General features: G+C 36.3%; 6 protein-coding genes across 13 annotated transcripts; 2 read left to right on the forward strand and 4 right to left on the reverse strand.

Moving 5' to 3' along the window:
- Positions 1-800: 800 nt before the first annotated feature.
- LOC104735679 (inositol diphosphatase DSP5-like) lies at positions 801-2,617 on the reverse strand. 2 transcript variants are annotated; one of them, XM_010455505.3, is made up of 5 exons: positions 2,128-2,617; positions 1,765-1,858; positions 1,568-1,625; positions 1,432-1,475; positions 801-1,320 (listed from the first exon to the last, which is right to left on the reverse strand). In XM_010455505.3, the coding sequence occupies exons 1-5, from the start codon at positions 2,274-2,276 to the stop codon at positions 1,051-1,053; spliced, it is 615 nt and encodes a 204-aa protein (XP_010453807.1). In that variant the 5' UTR covers positions 2,277-2,617; the 3' UTR covers positions 801-1,050. The 2 variants fall into 2 exon arrangements, with proteins under 2 accessions (XP_010453807.1, XP_087337676.1); XM_087481550.1 differs by having other exon boundaries at positions 1,765-1,912; positions 2,128-2,580.
- A 215-nt stretch (positions 2,618-2,832) lies between these two features.
- LOC104735680 (CRIB domain-containing protein RIC4-like) lies at positions 2,833-4,087 on the reverse strand. The gene is made up of 3 exons (XM_010455506.3): positions 3,780-4,087; positions 3,527-3,658; positions 2,833-3,264 (listed from the first exon to the last, which is right to left on the reverse strand). Exons 1-3 carry the CDS (start codon positions 3,895-3,897, stop codon positions 3,017-3,019), a joined length of 498 nt encoding a protein of 165 aa, XP_010453808.1. The 5' UTR covers positions 3,898-4,087; the 3' UTR covers positions 2,833-3,016.
- Positions 4,088-5,283: 1,196 nt separating this feature from the next.
- LOC104735681 (receptor-like kinase LIP1) lies at positions 5,284-8,290 on the reverse strand. 2 transcript variants are annotated; one of them, XM_010455507.2, is made up of 5 exons: positions 7,822-8,290; positions 7,531-7,697; positions 7,229-7,418; positions 6,742-7,136; positions 5,284-6,656 (listed from the first exon to the last, which is right to left on the reverse strand). In XM_010455507.2, exons 1-5 carry the CDS (start codon positions 7,934-7,936, stop codon positions 5,505-5,507), a joined length of 2,019 nt encoding a protein of 672 aa, XP_010453809.1. In that variant the 5' UTR covers positions 7,937-8,290; the 3' UTR covers positions 5,284-5,504. The 2 variants fall into 2 exon arrangements, with proteins under 2 accessions (XP_010453809.1, XP_087337010.1); XM_087480884.1 differs by having other exon boundaries at positions 7,531-7,716; positions 7,822-8,284.
- Positions 8,291-8,831: 541 nt separating this feature from the next.
- Positions 8,832-11,367, forward strand: LOC104735682 (uncharacterized). 3 transcript variants are annotated; one of them, XM_087480886.1, is made up of 2 exons: positions 8,832-9,166; positions 9,350-11,367. In XM_087480886.1, the coding sequence occupies exon 2, from the start codon at positions 9,436-9,438 to the stop codon at positions 11,227-11,229; it is 1,794 nt and encodes a 597-aa protein (XP_087337012.1). In that variant the 5' UTR covers positions 8,832-9,166; positions 9,350-9,435; the 3' UTR covers positions 11,230-11,367. The 3 variants fall into 3 exon arrangements, with proteins under 3 accessions (XP_087337012.1, XP_087337013.1, XP_087337014.1); XM_087480887.1 differs by having other exon boundaries at positions 8,848-9,166; positions 9,347-11,367; XM_087480888.1 differs by having other exon boundaries at positions 8,917-9,166; positions 9,436-11,367.
- A 269-nt stretch (positions 11,368-11,636) lies between these two features.
- On the forward strand, positions 11,637-13,769 carry LOC104735683 (putative UDP-arabinopyranose mutase 5). 3 transcript variants are annotated; one of them, XM_087480889.1, is made up of 2 exons: positions 11,637-11,943; positions 12,416-13,769. In XM_087480889.1, the coding sequence occupies exon 2, from the start codon at positions 12,464-12,466 to the stop codon at positions 13,508-13,510; it is 1,047 nt and encodes a 348-aa protein (XP_087337015.1). In that variant the 5' UTR covers positions 11,637-11,943; positions 12,416-12,463; the 3' UTR covers positions 13,511-13,769. The 3 variants fall into 3 exon arrangements, with proteins under 3 accessions (XP_087337015.1, XP_087337016.1, XP_087337017.1); XM_087480890.1 differs by having other exon boundaries at positions 11,714-11,971; XM_087480891.1 differs by having other exon boundaries at positions 11,752-12,006.
- A 10-nt stretch (positions 13,770-13,779) lies between these two features.
- LOC104735684 (uncharacterized) lies at positions 13,780-16,954 on the reverse strand. 2 transcript variants are annotated; one of them, XM_010455514.3, is made up of 8 exons: positions 16,443-16,954; positions 16,253-16,344; positions 15,460-16,160; positions 15,161-15,231; positions 14,876-14,965; positions 14,589-14,783; positions 14,348-14,513; positions 13,780-14,096 (listed from the first exon to the last, which is right to left on the reverse strand). In XM_010455514.3, exons 1-8 carry the CDS (start codon positions 16,806-16,808, stop codon positions 13,921-13,923), a joined length of 1,857 nt encoding a protein of 618 aa, XP_010453816.1. In that variant the 5' UTR covers positions 16,809-16,954; the 3' UTR covers positions 13,780-13,920. The 2 variants fall into 2 exon arrangements, with proteins under 2 accessions (XP_010453816.1, XP_087337011.1); XM_087480885.1 differs by having other exon boundaries at positions 15,460-16,171.
- Between the last annotated feature and the right edge of the window lie 1,989 nt (positions 16,955-18,943).

An 18,943-nucleotide genomic window follows, 5' to 3' on the forward strand; every position in this document is an offset into this window, starting at 1 on the left:
TAATCTCAGCATCTCTGTTTCTGACCAGACATGTTAACTCATCAAGATGAGAGCCAACAAGAGTTTTGGTTTGGTTCTTTATTATGTTTGCTTGTTCAGAATCTTTGCTCTTAATCTCAGCATCTCTGTAGCCACTCTTTTGGTTGAAGAGTTTGTTGTTCTGTTTATTGCATTTGATGTCTGAAAACATTATAGGAACTGTCTTTTGCTTCTTCTTCTTTTTTTTTTTAAGCTTTCCTTCAAAGTTAAAAGCATCTTGGACGAGTAAGCTTTTTGTTTTATTTCTTTCAGAAAATAAGGATTCTAATTTCTCTGTGCTTCAGGATGTACATGTGGTTCTTCTGATGCAAATGAAATGTAAATAGACCTGGTAACAGGTTCTTTGATCTTTCAACAACTTTTAGTAATCAGAATCAGTTCCTTATGGCTTTTTTTATGTTTTGTTCTTGTTTGACAAAAACGTATAGGGAGAAATTCAAATTTAAGAGGATACTTCAGAATTCTTTCGACAAGTTCCTTTTATTTATTGGAATCGCTAAGCAGTATGCACAGGCCTGAACATGCATTATGGTGTTTGAACCTCGATGATGATGCAACAACGAACAAGCCCTACGTTTTGATCGGTATATGATCGTGAACATCTTTACACTGAAATTTTCTTGTATGTTTTTTTAACTTTATTATCCCAAGGGTTGCAGAAAATGATCATGTTGTGTGAACAATTGGAGGCCGATTAAATCGTATTGCCCGTAAAGTTACCATGGCCTCATGTGTTTATAATCCACAATAACACTTGAAAAGAGTAATAAACTTGGTTCAATTAAGAAATTTAAAACAACATGTTTGTTAGGTTTTTATGAACAATTAAGAACCAATCTGTAAGTTTCTCTAACTGTAAAAAAGAAAGAGAGAGAGAGACCAAATCAAGTCATCCGTTTTCTCAAGTTTTTTTTTAAAAACTACCCTAAACTCAAAAGAATCATCATCATCATCACAAGACATGTAAAGAATTAAAATCCAAAGAAAAGGAGGGAAAAACAGAATCCGATATCAGCCTTTGGTGGCTTGAGGTTTTTGCTGTTCTTGGACAACATTCTCTTCTTGATACAGCAACTTTCTTCTCTTGAGACCATAACCATTGTACTGATAGATAATGCTGTATAGACATTGCTTCAACCTGAGCACCTCAAAATCCTCTATGAACCTCAAGTCTCTTTGTCTCCACTTCAAACCCGCGCACTTCTGGTATTCCTCAAGAACCGATGATAAACACCAGTTTTGCACTTTCCTCAAGCATCCAACAAGACAACCAGTCCTATGCTGCAATTTAACCACAGAAACACACCATTAGTCCTCGGTCTTTTAACTCAACCCAAAGCTTGTTAAACCCGAGAAGTGTTTTGGTTTGTTTTGGTGGATGATTATTATTACCTTTCCGCGCTTACAGTGGATGAGAATTGGATGATTTCTAACATCTGTAAGCAAAGAAGAAACATAAGAACATAACGAGACAGCTATAAATAAGAAGCTAAAAAGGACATCAAAAAGTCTATTTTTGGTTCCTTACCAACAAGCACTCTAAGAGCATTCAAGACCGTATCCTTTGGCATAGGAGTTGGTGGATCCTATGAGCGTAATAAAAACAATCCAAACTCAGAAACAAAATGACTCAAAAGAACATATTCTTAAACTCATAAAAGATGTTCTTGAAAAACCCACAAAGTAAAAATGAATCATAATAAAGGGTTAGAAATGAAAACATACAGTTTTGCCCTCGATGCCAAACTGGAAAAGCTTGATGTTGTTGGAATGAAGAGACTTGAGATTATCCTCAGGGTATGGTTCAGGACACAGAAAACTGTAATCCAGAAGATTATAAACCCAACAAACAAAACTCGTTTTTCAAATCTTTCTGCGTTTAAGGTCAATTTTCCAATTAATTAACAATAAAATTAAATTATAAGCTACATTTATTATGATAGTGAAAGTTTTGTAAATTATAATTGATGATAGTGATTTAAGGCGTGATTAAAAAAGATTCTTGTTTTATTTTTTAATAAAAATAGAGATACCTCAGGAGATTCAGAATCAAAAACAAAACAAAACAAAAAAAGAGAGAAACTTTACATGATGGATCGAAGGTTAAGGGTTGATAAGAATCCGAAATTCTCAAGCTGAGGAAACCCAGATCGGTAAATGCCGTCTTCCACCATCGAAAAGTTCGGCGGCGGAATCAATACCTCGCCGTCGTTATCATCATCCACGATTAAACCCATTCAATCAAAAAACGCTTCTTCTGACTATCCCCTCCGTCTCTCGCTTGAGAGAGAGAGAGAGATCAAATTGATTGAACCAAAAGAAAAAAAAAATATTTTTTTCTTTAAATGATTAATGAGATAATCATCAAGTTGGATTTTCTAATTAATCTTTATAAATAAATAAAAAAAGAGAGACAAAAAAGATGACGAAGATTTAGGAGTTTTTTTTGGTAGATTTCGCCAAAAAAAAAAAAAAAAGATTAGACCTTTGAAAAAAAAAATTAGTTAAAAACCGCCATTAGATTTGTTCTTTGTTGGATCCTCTGAGGTTTTTTTTTTCTTCTGTAAATCTCCATCACATTATGACACGTGTCACATCTTGGCTTTTCATTAACTAATTTGGAAAATTCTATTTTGACTAAAAGAGTCAGTTTTTAGAAATTTTCTATTAATTATTATCAACTTTTGTTTTTACGTAACGTCGAAGATTCTTCGTTAACACCCCCACACAACAAAGTTATTGTTGGTTTTTTTTTTTGGAATTAGGATTCAACTGTTTCCACAAGTACTTAAATTGGCTTTAAGGCTATAATAAGTTTATAACATACAAAATATTTACATAACGATTCATATTCATACGTACATTATATATTTTCATAGATCAAACTCACACCATATGTATCAAAATATGTCTAGAGAGATTCGTAAAACAAAGCATAAAATATATAAATTTTATAAATATGGAGTGATTGAGTGAATTATAAAGTTGGATGAAGCTCATGATGACGATGATGATGATGATGATGATTAACATCTTGTTTTGTTGAAGCGGCGGCTGCAAGCAACTCCGGTGGTATGATCAGATCTTCCCATCCTTTACCTGGACCTGTAACTGCGGTTAAACCGCTTTCCCAACCGATATGCGAGACATGTTTTACGTTTGTTGGAACTCCTATCTCCATTCCTGATGTCTCCATTTCTTCCTTCTCTTCTTCTTCTTTGTCACCTAAATTATTTTTTTTGATGAAAAAAATGAATACTACACATTAGTTCTTAGATTTTGGCTAGCTATCATCATTATCTCATTTTGTTTTCGTTTCGTATATTTTACTCAACTATTATTTATATTATACGTACTTACATTTAAATCATGTACTTGTACTTTGCACTCACATGTATAAGTGTTAATTTTGCAGTACGTGTCTTTTCAATGTATTGTTTCGTAAAATATATCGACAAATAAAAATAGTAGCTAGACAATAGATTACCAAAGAGTTGAGAAATGGTTTTGAAGCTCTTGAAAAGCCGGTTAATACCGGTAGAAATCTCCGGTTTAGAAACTGCGAGGAACTTGAATACATTCTTCATGTGGTCTTCCTCCTCTTGATCGCGACGAATCTCTTTTGAAATACACATCACATAGATCACATAGAAGATACATGAGATATCAATACAATCTACACACACGTACACACATATAGAAGCTATATACACAATATATATAAAGAGATATAGGGGAACCTTGAGGGGAACGGTGATAATGAGGCTTAGAGAGAGGAGATAAAACGGCAACACTTGAATCGGAAATACATCCGACGGAGAAAGGAAGCACCACAAGTCTCTCCATTCTATCTCTCATTTTCTACCAAGCCTTTCCTTTTAAAATACTTATATTTATATATAAGAGTATGTGTGTATACTGTATATACACGATGAAAATGATAACCCACCAAATGTTTTAATGTTATTTTGTTGTTGTTATGTTTGTAATCTTTGTTGGAATAGAATTTGGTAGTGGTCGTGTTATGTGTTTTGCTGACTTTGGTGTGAAGTTACAATGATGTTTACGTGTGTATTTGAAGTTGCGGTAGAATAGAAAGTGATAGCTTTAAGTTTATTTTATTTGATATCTTTGGGCTCAACTACTGTTTGGTAGACTGTTTTCTTTGGTGACGTATAATTTGAACTTATATATCTTTGATATTTAAATATATACATATCGCTAATTCGAAATGGTATTGTCTTGTTGCCACAGTGAGAATTGCTTAGATTTCGTTTGTTACTCAAATCTATCAAGATTTGTGCTAATCAATATTTTGCAAATTAGTTAAGCTTAATTAAGTACATATCACGACTTACTTTACACGTTGCCATTTAACGTTTTTCATCGCAAAAGCCAAAGTTTAATTCTAGTTTGCGTTTTTGTTTTGATATATTGAGAACAGTTTAATTTAGATGCATGGAGTGCCTATATGATGGATACTCAAGGACTCTATAATGTATGTATACTGATGGCTTAAATGATTAAAATGTACATTAGTTGTTACATCCGCTTGGAATCGAAGCAATCTATTATTATTATTATTTTGCAAAGTATAATCATCAATCGATATGAATACCAAGGCCTTCTCCTATTAAACAATTTGATACCGTCAGTACTTACCTATCTATCATGAAAAACTACAAATACTCAGATATACTGTAGTTGTAAATTATATGGGAAAAAAAAATTCTTGTAATTCTAAGCACATGCCCATGTAAATATTAACCAAAAAAAAAACTAAAAACCCAAAATGCAAAATCTAACTGAAAACAGCTTGAAAGAACTCTTAAATGAGTTTATTGTTATGAAAGTATAACAAAATCCAAAATTTAGCAATCTGTGTAGTTTTTATAATCAGTCAAATATCGACTTTTGAGAAAATACATATATATTAAAGAGAGAGAGACAAAACAAAGTCTACAACTACAAGCGTGCAACTAGTCTATCACAATAATTGACATTCTCAAGTGGTTCACAATTTTGTTTTCCTACCATATAGTCCATACACAATGAGCAAATCTAGTAATGTACTTCAAATTTTCCTACATTCATTCACATTTCATTTACGACATATAACATATCTACCACGTCGAGATTTTAGAGACAGATACATAAGTTTACGACTCTAAATTATTTGTAAACATGTAATATTTCTTAGCTAATTAATTTAACGAAGCTTAACGAAAATGTAATATGGTTAGATTTGTAAACATTTTCTTCCTAATATATATAGTATTAAAGGTATATACATAATTTTGTGTTTATGTTTCATATTTCACAAAAAGATATTGTGGACATATGTATATTAGATTTATATGACAATTGGGTTGTTTCAAAACGAAAAGTTGTTTTCTTGTTGCAAATGTGTTCATAGATGGCTTTCTTGATCATCCACTTCTGAGAAAAAAACTCTTTGAAAATATTTAATCATGATCAGAAGAAATGTGTTCCTCTTCCTCTGGTTCGATCTGATGCAAAGACGATCCACCACTTTCCTCATCTGAATAAATACTTTGGTCTTCAGATTTTGAGCTATGAATTTGCTCGAGCCGAGTTTTATGATTCTCTTCCTCTTCTTCCTCATCATCATCGTCATGAGCAAGGCTATTCATTCGCATGCTTGTGTTCCTCGACGAATCATTATGAGCAAGACTATTGATTCGCATGCTTGTGTTCCTCGATGAATCATCGTGAGCAAGACTATTGATTTGCATGCTTGTGTTCCTCGATGAATCATTATGAGCAAGACTATTGATTCGCATGCTTGTGTTCCTCGATGAATCATCGTGAGCAAGACTATTGATTCGCATGCTTGTGTTCCTCGATGAATCATCGTGAGCAAGGCTATTGATTCGCATGCTTGTGTTCCTAGACGAATCAGCATGATCTTTATCACTGCCATGCCACGAAAACGTGCTTTCTTCGTTTGATTTAGAGCTGCTTTTACTGCTTGGCCTCTCGTTATCTTCTTCTTCAGAGCTATAACTATAATTTATCTTCAAGCTCTGCGCAGTTGCGTTTGTTTCATGAATAGATCTTCTCTGATCACTTTCAGAGTCAGAGGAGGAACTGCTAGAGTCTCTAGGTTTCTCTAACTGAGAATGTTCCTTTTCTTGACCCTTATCAGAGTTTGAATCAGACTCATCATCTGAATGTGCCGTTGTTTCTTCCTTCTCTTGTTTTTTCATACTTCTTATTGATTCTTTTTCTTTTTCTTTTTCTTCTTCTTCATCTTCTGATTCTGATGAAGAGCTGGAGTTGTCGTCTTCCTCTTTTCGAGGAAGAGAAAAAGGAGTTACAGAACAAGAACCGTGTCTACTTAAAGCAATGGACATACTTTTGTCTCTGAAAGATGACATTGGAATTGTGGTTGGAATACCATCTTCTGTAGACATTGAAAGGAAGCTAAGAGCAACCGTTACATCGCTTATCAAAGGACGAGCAGTTGGTTCCTCTTGTAGACACATTGATGTTATTGCCACTGCTTGATTTAACCCTCTCTCTGAAAAATTCTTTTTCATGAGGGGATCAGCCATATCCGGGTATCTTTTCGGATCTCTAAATATCGGTTGTGCCTGCAACATAAGCCAAAATTATATCATCAAAAAGAGGAACATTCAAGCAATACAACTCCAAAATGTGGGGTTTAATGAGTTTTACCCAAGCAACTAGATTTTGTTCATCATTAGGCTTAGTGGTGTCAATAGCTCTTCTACCGGTGATGAGTTCAAGCAACACAACTCCAAAGCTATAAACGTCTGATTTTACAGTGAGATCTTCCCCTCGAGTGTACTCAGGAGCAGAATAACCATAAGTGTCCATAACCCGGGAAGAAAGAAACAAGCTGTCACCTGTCCCAGGCTCTAGGTTATGCATACCAAAGTCACAAAGCTTAGGGTAAAACTCAGCATCTAACAAGATGTTAGAGGCTTTCAAATCTCGGTATATCACTGGTGGATTCACTTTATCGTGCAAGTAATCCAATCCTTGTGCTGCACCAAACGCAATCTTCATCCTCGTTATCCAATCCATTGGCTTCTCGCCTGGCTTTTGTTCTGCATATCAAATCCATTATTATTAGCCTCAAAAACAAAACCTAAACTTCTCTCCTTTAGAACACTTTTACAAAGTTAAATGTCAGTATTACCGTAAAGATGGTCTTGAAGGGAACCTCCAGAGACATATTCAAAGACTAAAAGTCGTTGATCGCCATCAGCACAGTATCCTATAAGCTTAACAAGATTGGGATGTTCGAGTTTAGCCAATGACAAGACTTCAGCTTGAAACTCTTTGTTACCATGTAATCCATGCTTGTCCAACTGCTTCACAGCTACCAACTACACTCACAAAGCAATACAATCACTTCAAGGAAAATGTAGTAATCCTCTGCTCCTAAATGATTCATTGAAAAAGGTATCCAAAGCTCGTAACTTTGGAGATGAAACGTACCTGGCCCGTAGATTGAAGGGTTCCTTTGTAAACCCTACCGAAGCCACCTTCTCCTAGAAGACATTCTTGCCGGAAATTCTTGGTCGCCGTCGCTAATTCCCGGAAATTGAATGTTTTCACCGGCAATTGCTCTGTTTCTCGTTCTTCAACTCGTTTTGTCGTCGCCACTGAAACCAAACAAGAAAGCTAACATCTTTTTAAATTCGTTTAGCAAAACGGGTTTTCAAATTCCACAGTTCCGGAACAAGAAAGCTAACATATTTTTTTTCTTTATCTAAATTTGATAATTACCAGGAGGTCTGAATTCGGGTTCATCGTGTTCGTTAGTCTGGTTGTTGTTGTTGGTACAAGGAGAGCTTCTGCTCTTTTGTGAAGTGAAACACGGAAAACAATTCATCCTTATCATTCAAAAAAGATTCAAAAATCTAAAAAAATCTAAAGATCCTTTTTTATTTTTATAATCCGAAGGTGATTAACAATGGCGGGGTCCTTCAATCTTGTGAAGGACCCACGTTAAAGGGCATAAATCTTGGGGGGGGGGGGGGGATTGTAAAGAAAACAATCAGAGGAAGAAAGCGTAAGAAGAGGGAGAGAGAAGAAGAAAATAAAAAAGAGATCAAATTGAAACCAATCAGAATACATGAAGAACAATGAACTTCTCCGATGATACATCCGAGAAGAATGGAAAAAGTTTCGTTTTTTTTTTTTTTTGTTCTCCTTTACGAATTCTATTTTTTGTTTTTTTTTGCTACTTGGTTCTAGTCTCCCAAAAGCATGGAGAGCCATTCTTATTACCATTATCTCTATTCTCTAATCTATTTTTAAATGTAGTTTTAGACTTAGTTAGTTATACAAAATTATTATCTTTCAAATGCATTGTATAACAACAACTCTCAGAAACACAAAAACAGCTAACAAAAAAAAGAGGATTGGAATTTATAATTTGAAATTTTCGTTCAAATGTTATTTTTTGTATATTGATCATAGCAACACCAACATGTATCACCAAATGAATTTTATCAAATGATTCTCATTGATAAATTTTAGCCCAAACGAAAACATTAAAAAGAGTTAATTAAACTGTTAAATATAAGAAAGAAAAAAATTCATATTGCCAATATACTACATATCTATAAAATGCATGAGAAATATTATAATGATGCCAATATACTGCATATATATTGGTTTCTAAATTGATAAAACAAAACTTAGACAAAATATTTTAATGTTTTTTTTATTCTTTTCAATGTCTTAACTTCTAAGCAAAAATTTGTTATATTTTAGATATGATACCAAAACAAGGGGACATAAATAAACACTAAAGATTTTTTTTTAAAAACCTATAGGATAAAAATAAAATTAATGTTAGATATGAGCCATTTGAAAATAAACACGTGGCATAATCTTTAGTTAACCTTTCCACTTTCCCATCCATCTCTCTTCCGTTTTCATTTTTTTTTGTTGTGTGTGTCGCCGTCTGCAATTTCTCCCCGACGCCGACGATAACCCTTAACGCCGACTTATTCTTTTTTTTTTGCTACCGACTCCGAAACGAATCTGATTCAGTCGTTTTCTAATCTCTGCCGCCATCGAGAACGAAGCGAAGATCCCCATAATTTTCACAATTTCTAGAAAGGTGATGTCTTAATTCCCCTTTAATTCGAAGTCTTGAATCTGAAATGCTATTGATTTGGAAATGGGTCTCTTTTAATTTCGTAAAGATTTGTTTTTTTTGGTTAATTGAGCTTTATGATCCTGGATTTAGGGTTTTGTTTGTGTGTTCCGATTCTGAGATTTTACCTTCTCTCTCTCATAGTAGGTATCCAGGTGTGTCCTTGTGAGGTTATGATAAGTATTTCGCATTGAGGTCAACAAGACGAAAGAAACCCTTTTTTTTTTTTTCAGATGCAATGCCTAATGGCTGATGGAGCTTTGATTACTTTAGATTCCGATGATAGTATTTTAGCATCTGAACATGTTTTAGCAGTAGGTAAAGAGTTTCCCGATGTGGAAACTTGCAGAAGAAGTTTGAAAGATTTGGCTATTGCTCTTCATTTTGATCTCCGTATTGTCAAATCCGACCGTAGTCGGTTTATAGCCAAATGCTCTAAAGAAGGCTGTCCATGGCGTATCCATGCCGCTAAATGTCCTGGCGTTCAGACATTTTCTGTTAGGACGCTTAATAGTGAACATACTTGTGAAGGTGTTCGTGACCTCCATCATCAGCAAGCATCAGTTGGTTGGGTTGCTAGATCCGTTGAGGCACGAATCAGAGATAATCCGCAGTATAAACCGAAGGAGATATTGCAGGATATACGTGATGAGCATGGGGTTGCGGTTTCTTATATGCAGGCTTGGCGTGGGAAAGAGCGGAGTATGGCTGCACTTCATGGGACTTATGAGGAAGGGTATCGGTTTCTCCCTGCGTATTGTGAGCAGATTAAACTAGTCAATCCTGGGAGTTTTGCTTCTGTTTCTGCTTCCGGACCAGAGAATTGTTTCCAGCGGTTGTTTATTGCGTATGGAGCATGTATCTCCGGGTTTTTCAGTGCTTGTAGGCCTCTTCTTGAATTGGATAGAGCACACCTTAAAGGGAAGTACTTGGGTGTGATCCTCTGTGCTGCGGCTGTTGATGCGGATGAAGGATTGTTTCCGTTGGCTATCGCCATTGTTGACAATGAAAGCGATGAAAACTGGTCGTGGTTTCTATCTGAGCTGAGGAAGCTTCTAGGGATGAATACTGATAGCATGCCAAGGCTCACGATACTCTCGGAGAGACAGAGTGGAATTGTAGAAGCTGTGGAAACTCATTTCCCAACTGCTTTCCATGGGTTTTGTCTTCGTTATGTTAGTGAAAACTTCAGGGATACGTTCAAGAACACGAAGCTTGTTAATATCTTCTGGAATGCGGTCTACGCGCTCACAGCAGCAGAGTTCGAGTCCAAGATAAACGAAATGGTTGAGATATCGCAAGATGTGGTTGCGTGGTTTGATCTCTTCCCTCCGCATCTCTGGGCTGTAGCGTATTTTCAAGGCGTGAGGTATGGACATTTTGGTTTAGGGATCACTGAGGTTTTATACAACTGGGCTCTCGAATGCCATGAACTACCAATCATACAGATGATGGAACATATCCGGCATCAGATATCAGCTTGGTTCGATCACCGTCGTGAGTTGAGCATGAGATGGAACTCAATACTTGTGCCATCCGCAGAGAGACATATAACAGAAGCGGTTGCGGACGCACGGTGTTACCAAGTTTTACGAGCAAACGAGGTCGAGTTTGAGATTGTGTCGACGGAGAGAACCAACATAGTGGATATACGGACACGAGTTTGCTCGTGCCGTCGCTGGCAGCTTTACGGACTGCCGTGTGCGCACGCAGCTGCAGCACTGATCTCGTGCGGTCGGAACGTGCATCTGTTTGCAGAACCGTGTTTCACAGTGTCGAGCTATCAGCAGACTTACTCGCAGATGATTGGGGAGATTCCGGATAGAAGCTTGTGGAAGAATGAAGGAGAAGAGCTTCAAGGAGGAGGGATCTTGAGGATACGACCGCCGAAAACGAGGAGACCACCAGGTAGACCAAAGAAGAAAGTGGTTAGAGTTGAGAATCTAAAGAGACCGAAGAGGATTGTGCAATGTGGAAGGTGTCATTTGCTTGGACATTCTCAGAAGAAATGCACACAGCCAATTTGATGATAGACGGTTCTTTCAGTACCTTTGTGTTTTTCTGTTACCTTTCTTGTTTTGATGTAACTTGTAATGTTTAAATTGCACTGTTTTTTTTTTGTAGAGACTTGTCTTCAAATGGGAAAAAAATAGGTTCTGGCTTAACTTAACCGGGTTTTGAGTAAATTGATCTGATTCTTGATTGAGTTTCTATTTTAGTTTTTGGTTCTTGATTCAGTTTCTAAATAGTCACTTTACAAGTTACAACAACAACCAAAACTTCGTTCGGTTTGGATGATGGACTCGTTGATTTACTTCACTTTCGGTTCGTTCTCAAAACCGGTAAATTCTTGATCAAATTAGACCAAATGGTTTGGCTCGGTTCTGTGTTGAAACGAATCATAGTGATATGGTTACGTATATCAATCAGTTTTGATGCTCTGATTCAAAAAACCAAATAAAACCTTAGCTTATTTCAAACCGGATTGGTTAGTTTCGGTTTGAATTGGTTGTGGTTTGATTAGAATCGAAGAAGTGTTTGGGCACTTTAACGCACGATCGATCAAAGAGAAAATTGCGGGACGTAGCAGCAAATGCGCGAGACGTTTTTGGACCAATTCTACAGTAAAGTGATAAAAATCTAATTCATTCCCACGATTTTGTGTTTATCCCCCTCTGAACCAAAAAAAAAAAAAAAAAAGAACCTTGGATCTGCTGCTTTCTCTCCCAACCTTGAATCAGGTCAATCTCTCTCGCCAACGAAAACAAGGTTTTTTCGTGTCGTAGATTAGCTATAATTTCTGGGTATTGCTTTGTTTTATCTGCTACTTCGTTTATTTTTTTCTGGGTATCATTCGATTCTCGTTTTTGTTTCTGTAAAAATGTGATTTTTCTTGGTAACAGGATCGTAGTAGATTAATCAGTTTTCGATTGTTATGATTCCACTTGTTGGTTTCAATTTTTTTACCATACTTTTAATGCGATCCATGAGTTGACTGAGAAGTAGATCTTTAATTTGATTAGGTTTGATGTTATGGGGATCGTTTGTTTTGATTAGATTTTATTTTTCTAATATGCACTGATGAGTGATGTGAGCTAAAAAATTATCTCTTTGCCCTTGATTTGTTTCGATATTTGATTCTGTTAATATTGGTTCACATTGATGCTGTTTGGGGATTTTCTGACCAAGTTCAAGTTTTGATGTATCTTGCAGAAGAAAAGCTTTTAACTTTGCTGCTTAAAAGATTGTTGAAAATCAAAGATGTCTTCAGCTGAGATCAACAAGAATGAAGTCGACATTGTCATTGGGGCTCTTAACGCTGACCTAACTCAGTTTCTGACCAGCTGGAAGTCCTTCTTCTCCGGTTTCCATCTGATTGTTGTCAAAGATCCTGAGCTTAAGGAAGAACTCAACATACCAGAAGGCTTTGATGTTGATGTCTACTCCAAGACTGACATGGAAAAAGTTGTGGGCGCATCCAATGCCACCATGTTCTCTGGTTATTCTTGCAGATATTTTGGTTATCTCGTATCTAAAAAGAAGTACATTGTCTCAATTGATGATGATTGTGTCCCGGCTAAAGATCCCAAGGGGTTCCTGGTGGATGCTGTTTCTCAGCACGTGATCAACCTCGAAAACCCTGCCACGCCTCTCTTCTTCAATACCCTTTATGATCCTTATTGTGAAGGAGCGGATTTTGTCCGTGGATACCCTTTCAGTCTCAGAAGTGGTGTCCCTTGTGCTGCATCTTGTGGACTTTGGCTTAATCTAGCTGATCTTGATGCTCCAACACAAGCTCTCAAGACAGAGCAAAGGAACACTGCATATGTGGATGCGGTTATGACTGTCCCTGCTAAGGCTATGCTACCCATAAGTGGAATCAACATAGCTTTTAACCGCGAGTTGGTTGGTCCAGCTTTGGTTCCTGCACTCAGAATCGCTGGAGAAGGGAAAGTGAGATGGGAAACACTTGAAGATGTTTGGTGTGGGATGTGTCTGAAACATATCTCTGATCATTTGGGTTATGGTGTGAAAACTGGACTGCCTTATGTCTGGAGAAACGAGAGAGGAGATGCGGTGAAGAGTTTGAGGAAGAAATGGGAAGGAATGAAGCTGATGGAGAAAAGTGTTCCCTTTTTCGAGTCACTGAAATTGCCTGAGACTGCACTCAAAGTTGAAGATTGTGTGATTGAGCTTGCTAAGGCGGTGAGAGAGCAGTTAGGTTCAGATGATCCTGCCTTCACGCAAGCAGCTGATGCTATGGTTAAGTGGGTCCAGCTCTGGAATTCTGTTAATTCTAGCGGTTAAAGTTAAACTGATGAATCTCCCTCTTGAGGTTAGGTTCCTTTATCACTCTTGAGGTTAGATTCCTTTATAGGTTCCTTTATCACTTCTATCAGAGATTTTACCAAAGTCGTTTGCTTAAGTATCATCATGTTTATTTCTTTGTTTTTATCTAATTATAAGCATGTTTTTGAGTTTTTCAATAATGTAAACCTTGACTGATGAAACCCATCTGGTACTCAACTTGATGACAATATATATTGCGTCGCTTTTAATTCGTTTCTATTATCATCTTGTAGAATAAATTTGCTACTATTAAACAACTTGGTATATTCACAAAGATACAAGATTGGTCATTCCTTTTGTTCTATAAATGTGGAAGTTACAAAGAGAATAGAAACAATACATGTTAGGCAAACTCTTAGTTCTAACTTCTATGCACCGTGTTCCGTGGTTGAAGATGATGATGCTTTGGGTGCCAAAGCATTGAGCAAAGATTGAGTGTCTATAAGTTTTTCCCTAAGCAACACATTGTAGTCATACAGAAGTTGAAATTTCTTCTTGATGTCCATTGCGTCCACTTCTGAGCCAGAGGACCCTTCATTGAACTCTGCAATAGAAACAGTACTAGTGGCAAGAGTTCAGGTTTTTTAAATCATATTACCAACAAAGATTTTGATTGAGATCCTTGTTGCAACCAGTGTTTCTCCTCAAACAGACTCAATTTAGATCTATACTTATTTTCCACTTCTACCTCTAAAACCTAAACTGTACGACACATCTACTTCTACTAAATCAAAGATCAATTGGAACAGTATGGATGTTAAAATTATCTTAAAATGGCAAAAGTGTAAGCCATACCCATTGGAGGAGGTAGAGGGATTATATCGTCTTCACTACGAGAGAGTGGATGACTTTGAGAAGAGTGGCTTATACTCTTCTTATTTGAGATACTATCTCCATTAGCCAGAGAAGAAGCCGAATCGAAAGAGCTCATTTCTAGACTTGCAGGTTGTGGAATTGCATTCTGGATAAAAATAGACAATTAAGAACTCCAAGGGTCAAGTAGGAAAGGAGAACTCACAAATAAAGAGTTGTTTACCTTCTCAACGCATAAGCTAGGTTTCTTGTTTGACATGATAGAATGCTCCGCTTTTGTTCTTGATGATCCACCTTCTGAGTTATTAGAAGATGTTGAAGGTCTGTTCAAACCACAAATTGCTGATACATTTTTCGTTTTGATGGCATCATCGACCAATATGCTGCAATCCCATGTGTATGCAACATATCTTCTCAGCTAAATGAGAAGTATTCTATGAGCAACTTGTAATAAGAAACAAGGCTATTGCAAGAAGAAAAGCCAAAAAGAGGAGAGGGGAAACCAATTACTTTATCCCAGTGATCTAGAGCTTTACGACGATTCCGTATCTTCCTGAACACAGTATCTTCATTTCGCAGCTTCTTGACCCTGTACTCACACTATTTAAAGACCCGAGTTACCACCATCAGAATTAGCTCAAAAATGACTAAAGAATTTTCAAATACGACAGTAAACACTCGCTCTACTACATATATCATGAATACCAAACTTTTGAGAAGTCTCCTTCAAGAAGAGAGAAAAGCGAACGAAAGGAAAGGTAAACGTGAAGTAGAGAAGATAAGAAGGCTTCAAACCTGCACTAGTAGGTAGAAGAATATGCCAATACTGATGCAATACAAACCACCAAGATCGGCAAGGAAGCTAACTGTAAAATAGCAACCAGAAAAGAAAAAGATATTTAAGTTATAACTGAAGCTGCTCTTGTATTCTCTTACTGCACACTAAATCAAGATACTGGACGATGTACATGCCTGCATTTCGCGGTGCAACTATAAACAGAAGTGTACATCTCCAGTTCATAAGAAATAACTACAAAGACTTGAAGGATTCACAAGAAGTGATTGGACAAAGTAAATGGAGTAAAGTTACTTACCAGGACCAAGTATATTTTCATGGTCGATCTCAACAATATAAGCAGAGAGATAGTTGATGAACAATGTAGTGTTGAGTATGCCATCTGTCGACCTCCCCATAGATGCCTGAAGCTGATTAGTGTCTCGGTAAACTGAGCCAGGGATAAACTCGTGAAACAGAGGTTGGATTAGCTTTAGATCATGCAAATGATGGTAAATCTGAGGAAACAGATTAAACTTCAAAATGTTCCCTTCAGTTCCACGGAAAGTAACAGGACTTTCATCAAGGATGCTTCCGTTTCTCAGAGTGCCACTAACAAAACTCATATGCTTCTTGTGAGCTCCATTCTTAGACGTTAAGTTAAACTTAAATCCAACAGCAGCAGCAGGAGAATCAGGAAGATCAACGAAATGCCACGAGATATAGATGTAATCGCTGGTGAGACGACACCTTGTACACTTGAAATTCACAGTAGGCCCTGAAGTTGTATTCTGACAAGTATAGTTTCCTAAACTAGAAAGCGAAGAAACTTTGAATTCGCTGAAACCGGGATTGCCAGTGACCACATTACCGATTCCTCGTAGATTCGAGCAACTCATATCAGAGACAGCAGTGATGTTAAACTCCAAATCGTTCTCGAACGAGATTAAATCTGGAGAACTAGTAGCTCTCACATTGTGAACTTCAATTGTTCTCTTGGTTATGATTTGGTAAAGCAGCCTGTTAAGAAACTTTAATAAGCAAGTCAGTGTTTGTTTCTTTAAGTTTCAACGGACAAGAAGACTAAAATTCTCAAGCTTTTCAAAACTCACGCAGCGAATAGTCCAATGAAAACAATCCAGCTCGCAACAGACAACGTTCCACCAAGTTCTGTTTTACGTTTCTTGACAATTTGCTGATCATCCTGCAAGATTTCAAAACTTAAATTGGTAACCTAAAAAGAACCAAAATTGATAGAAGAAACACAAAAGCTCAAAGGAGGAGTGGAGAGAGGGCACTAACGAGCCAATGTCTAGTGGAGAAGAAGACATCAAGTCGAGTAATCCACCAACGGAGATTGAACCAGACATTACGACCATCGCCGAGCTTTGTGAACCTTAGGAAGAAGCAAAAGACTAACCAGGAGAGAAGCATAACGAGCGTGGCTTCTAAGAACACAGCTTGAGACTGCGTGAACTTACGGATCCTGTCGAAAGCGAATAAAGTCTCGGCGAATGATACTACGCTGTAGCTGACATCTTTGTCCGTTGAGATCTCCGAAGGCCAACCGAAGATTTCGCAGCTACCGGAGCTCCGGTTAAGAAGCTGACCAATCCCGCACGCACAGCGCGTGGCGTTGTATGTTATGGAGTTTTGAGGGCACGCCATCTCGGAGCTTCGAGATGAAGAAACGAAGACCGAAGAAGACGAAGGCGGGTGAGAGAGAGAGAGAGAGAGAGAAGGAGAAGAACTAAAGGGGCAAGAAAGGAATTTAAGTTTTAATCACTTTATTACTACAGTATTATTTGGTGTACAGCTTTAATTAGAAGAACCAGCCTGTTAAGTAAAGTGACTTGACTTCGTCAAAAGGTCAAGAACCAACAAATTTGAAATAACCGACTGGTTTGTGTTATCCGGTTCGGTTTACCCATCAAAATTTCCCCCCAGACCAAACAAACCGCTATAATCTAACTACATGAGAATACCTTCTGTTTCGCGCGGTGATCAAAAATATTTATAAACATTTTACACTAGTTTTCTTGTATTTTTTTAATATAATAAAACTAAATTATCAGTTTTCTTGTCAAGTCCCCCTACTAATCTTGGGAAACTGATAATCAAATACTGATCTTGATCTGGATCTCTTTGGTGTTATATCATATATGTATAGTGTGTTGTGCCCTTCAAGTTTTGAAGTATAGTAGTTTTATTAGACATAATGTATGAGTAAATGGCATGTACTTAAGACTTTGTATTTACATCAGAGAGTGTTGATGCGAGAACAATATTGAAAACGTCTTTTTTTTTTTGTTGTCGTTGTTGTTAAAGAACTTGAAAACATCTTCCTTCATCTTCTCTTCTCTTGAAAAAAAAACGAATGTTCCCATGATATAAAAACATGATGTGATCGCAAAGGAAAGGAGTACAACAAGTAGGTGATGTAGCATATATTGAGTGACGAAGCATGAAGGAGCAGATTACTGTGAGCCACAAACAATTTTCTTATTATTATTTAAGAAAAAAAAAAGGAACAGAAGTAGTGAAGTCGTTTCAAATAGAGGATTTATTCCACCTGCACTTGGTGTAGGAGTTTCCTCTTTTCCCCAAGTCTAAAAGAACAAAATATATGCCTTTACGAAAATTGTTGTTGTTTTTCTTAATACGGAATTGTAAGAAAGATTAGTGTGTGGATATTGATGATTATATTGGAGAAGTCATATGTTTATACTGATATGATTGTATATTATGGTATATATATATATATATATCCTTCTATTGCTGCTATTTACTAGCTTCAGTCTTCAATGATTGTTAGTGAACATCTTTTCGACAAACGACATCCTCTCCTTTTATTTTGTTTCTTCTGATTTGATTTGTAACTGTAACAACATCATTACAATTCTGTTTAGTACTGTATCAGATCATTTCATATATAGATTTATTTATTAAAAACCAAACATATAAGTTAAAAAAATATATACTTTAGGAAGAACATATTATGTTTTCTGGTCTGAAGAACTTCAATTATTTGCAGGTTTGGGATAAAACATCATGACGTCAAAATTTCAAATTAACTATTTCTAATTAGATGGGTTTGGAAATCTGGAATAAACCCTCAAATCAATGCTAGCTATTTCTGACATAATTGAAGAATAATAACGAAAATATGTATGGATGATGAATAATATGAATAAAATTTAAACTCTTTATTAGTATGTGTATACAAGACTGTATTATCAACACATCAAAAGAAATTGTTAAAAGCATATTATAGATTTGTAGTCATCAAGTGATAAATAGAACTTATTCTACTAGCATTATTATTCACGCTTATATATGATCCCTCAATTTCACCAGTGAAGGATGCTCCACGTTTTCACATATTTCTAATCCACCAATTTTAATTCTTGTTCCATCAGTCAAATTCCCTTTCCTTTGTTTTGGTCCGACACTATATGTATACGTACACAAATAATGACTCTTTATATTTATTTATTTCTTTGATCCAAATCTTTGGTAAAGATGGGTATCGTTTTATCATTCCAAAACCATGAAAGGTTATTATCAAATCAAAACATAATTATATGCTTTCCAGATCATTTATGCCATGTGCGTGATTCTCTAGTAATTAGGTCGAATCAATTTTCTCATCATGAATATATGTACTAGAAAATATTTTGTGATTTGTGTCATTGAAATAGTTAACATGTTGTGCACCTAGCTAGCTAGTAACATGTGCTATTGTGATTATATTAGAATCAAGAATGACAAAAAAAATGAAAAACCTCATAAAAGTAAGTTAT

Source organism: Camelina sativa, chromosome 13, assembly GCF_030686135.1.
Source record: "Camelina sativa cultivar CO46 ecotype springtype chromosome 13, ASM3068613v1".
In the NCBI taxonomy this organism is placed as follows: Eukaryota; Viridiplantae; Streptophyta; class Magnoliopsida; order Brassicales; family Brassicaceae; genus Camelina; species Camelina sativa.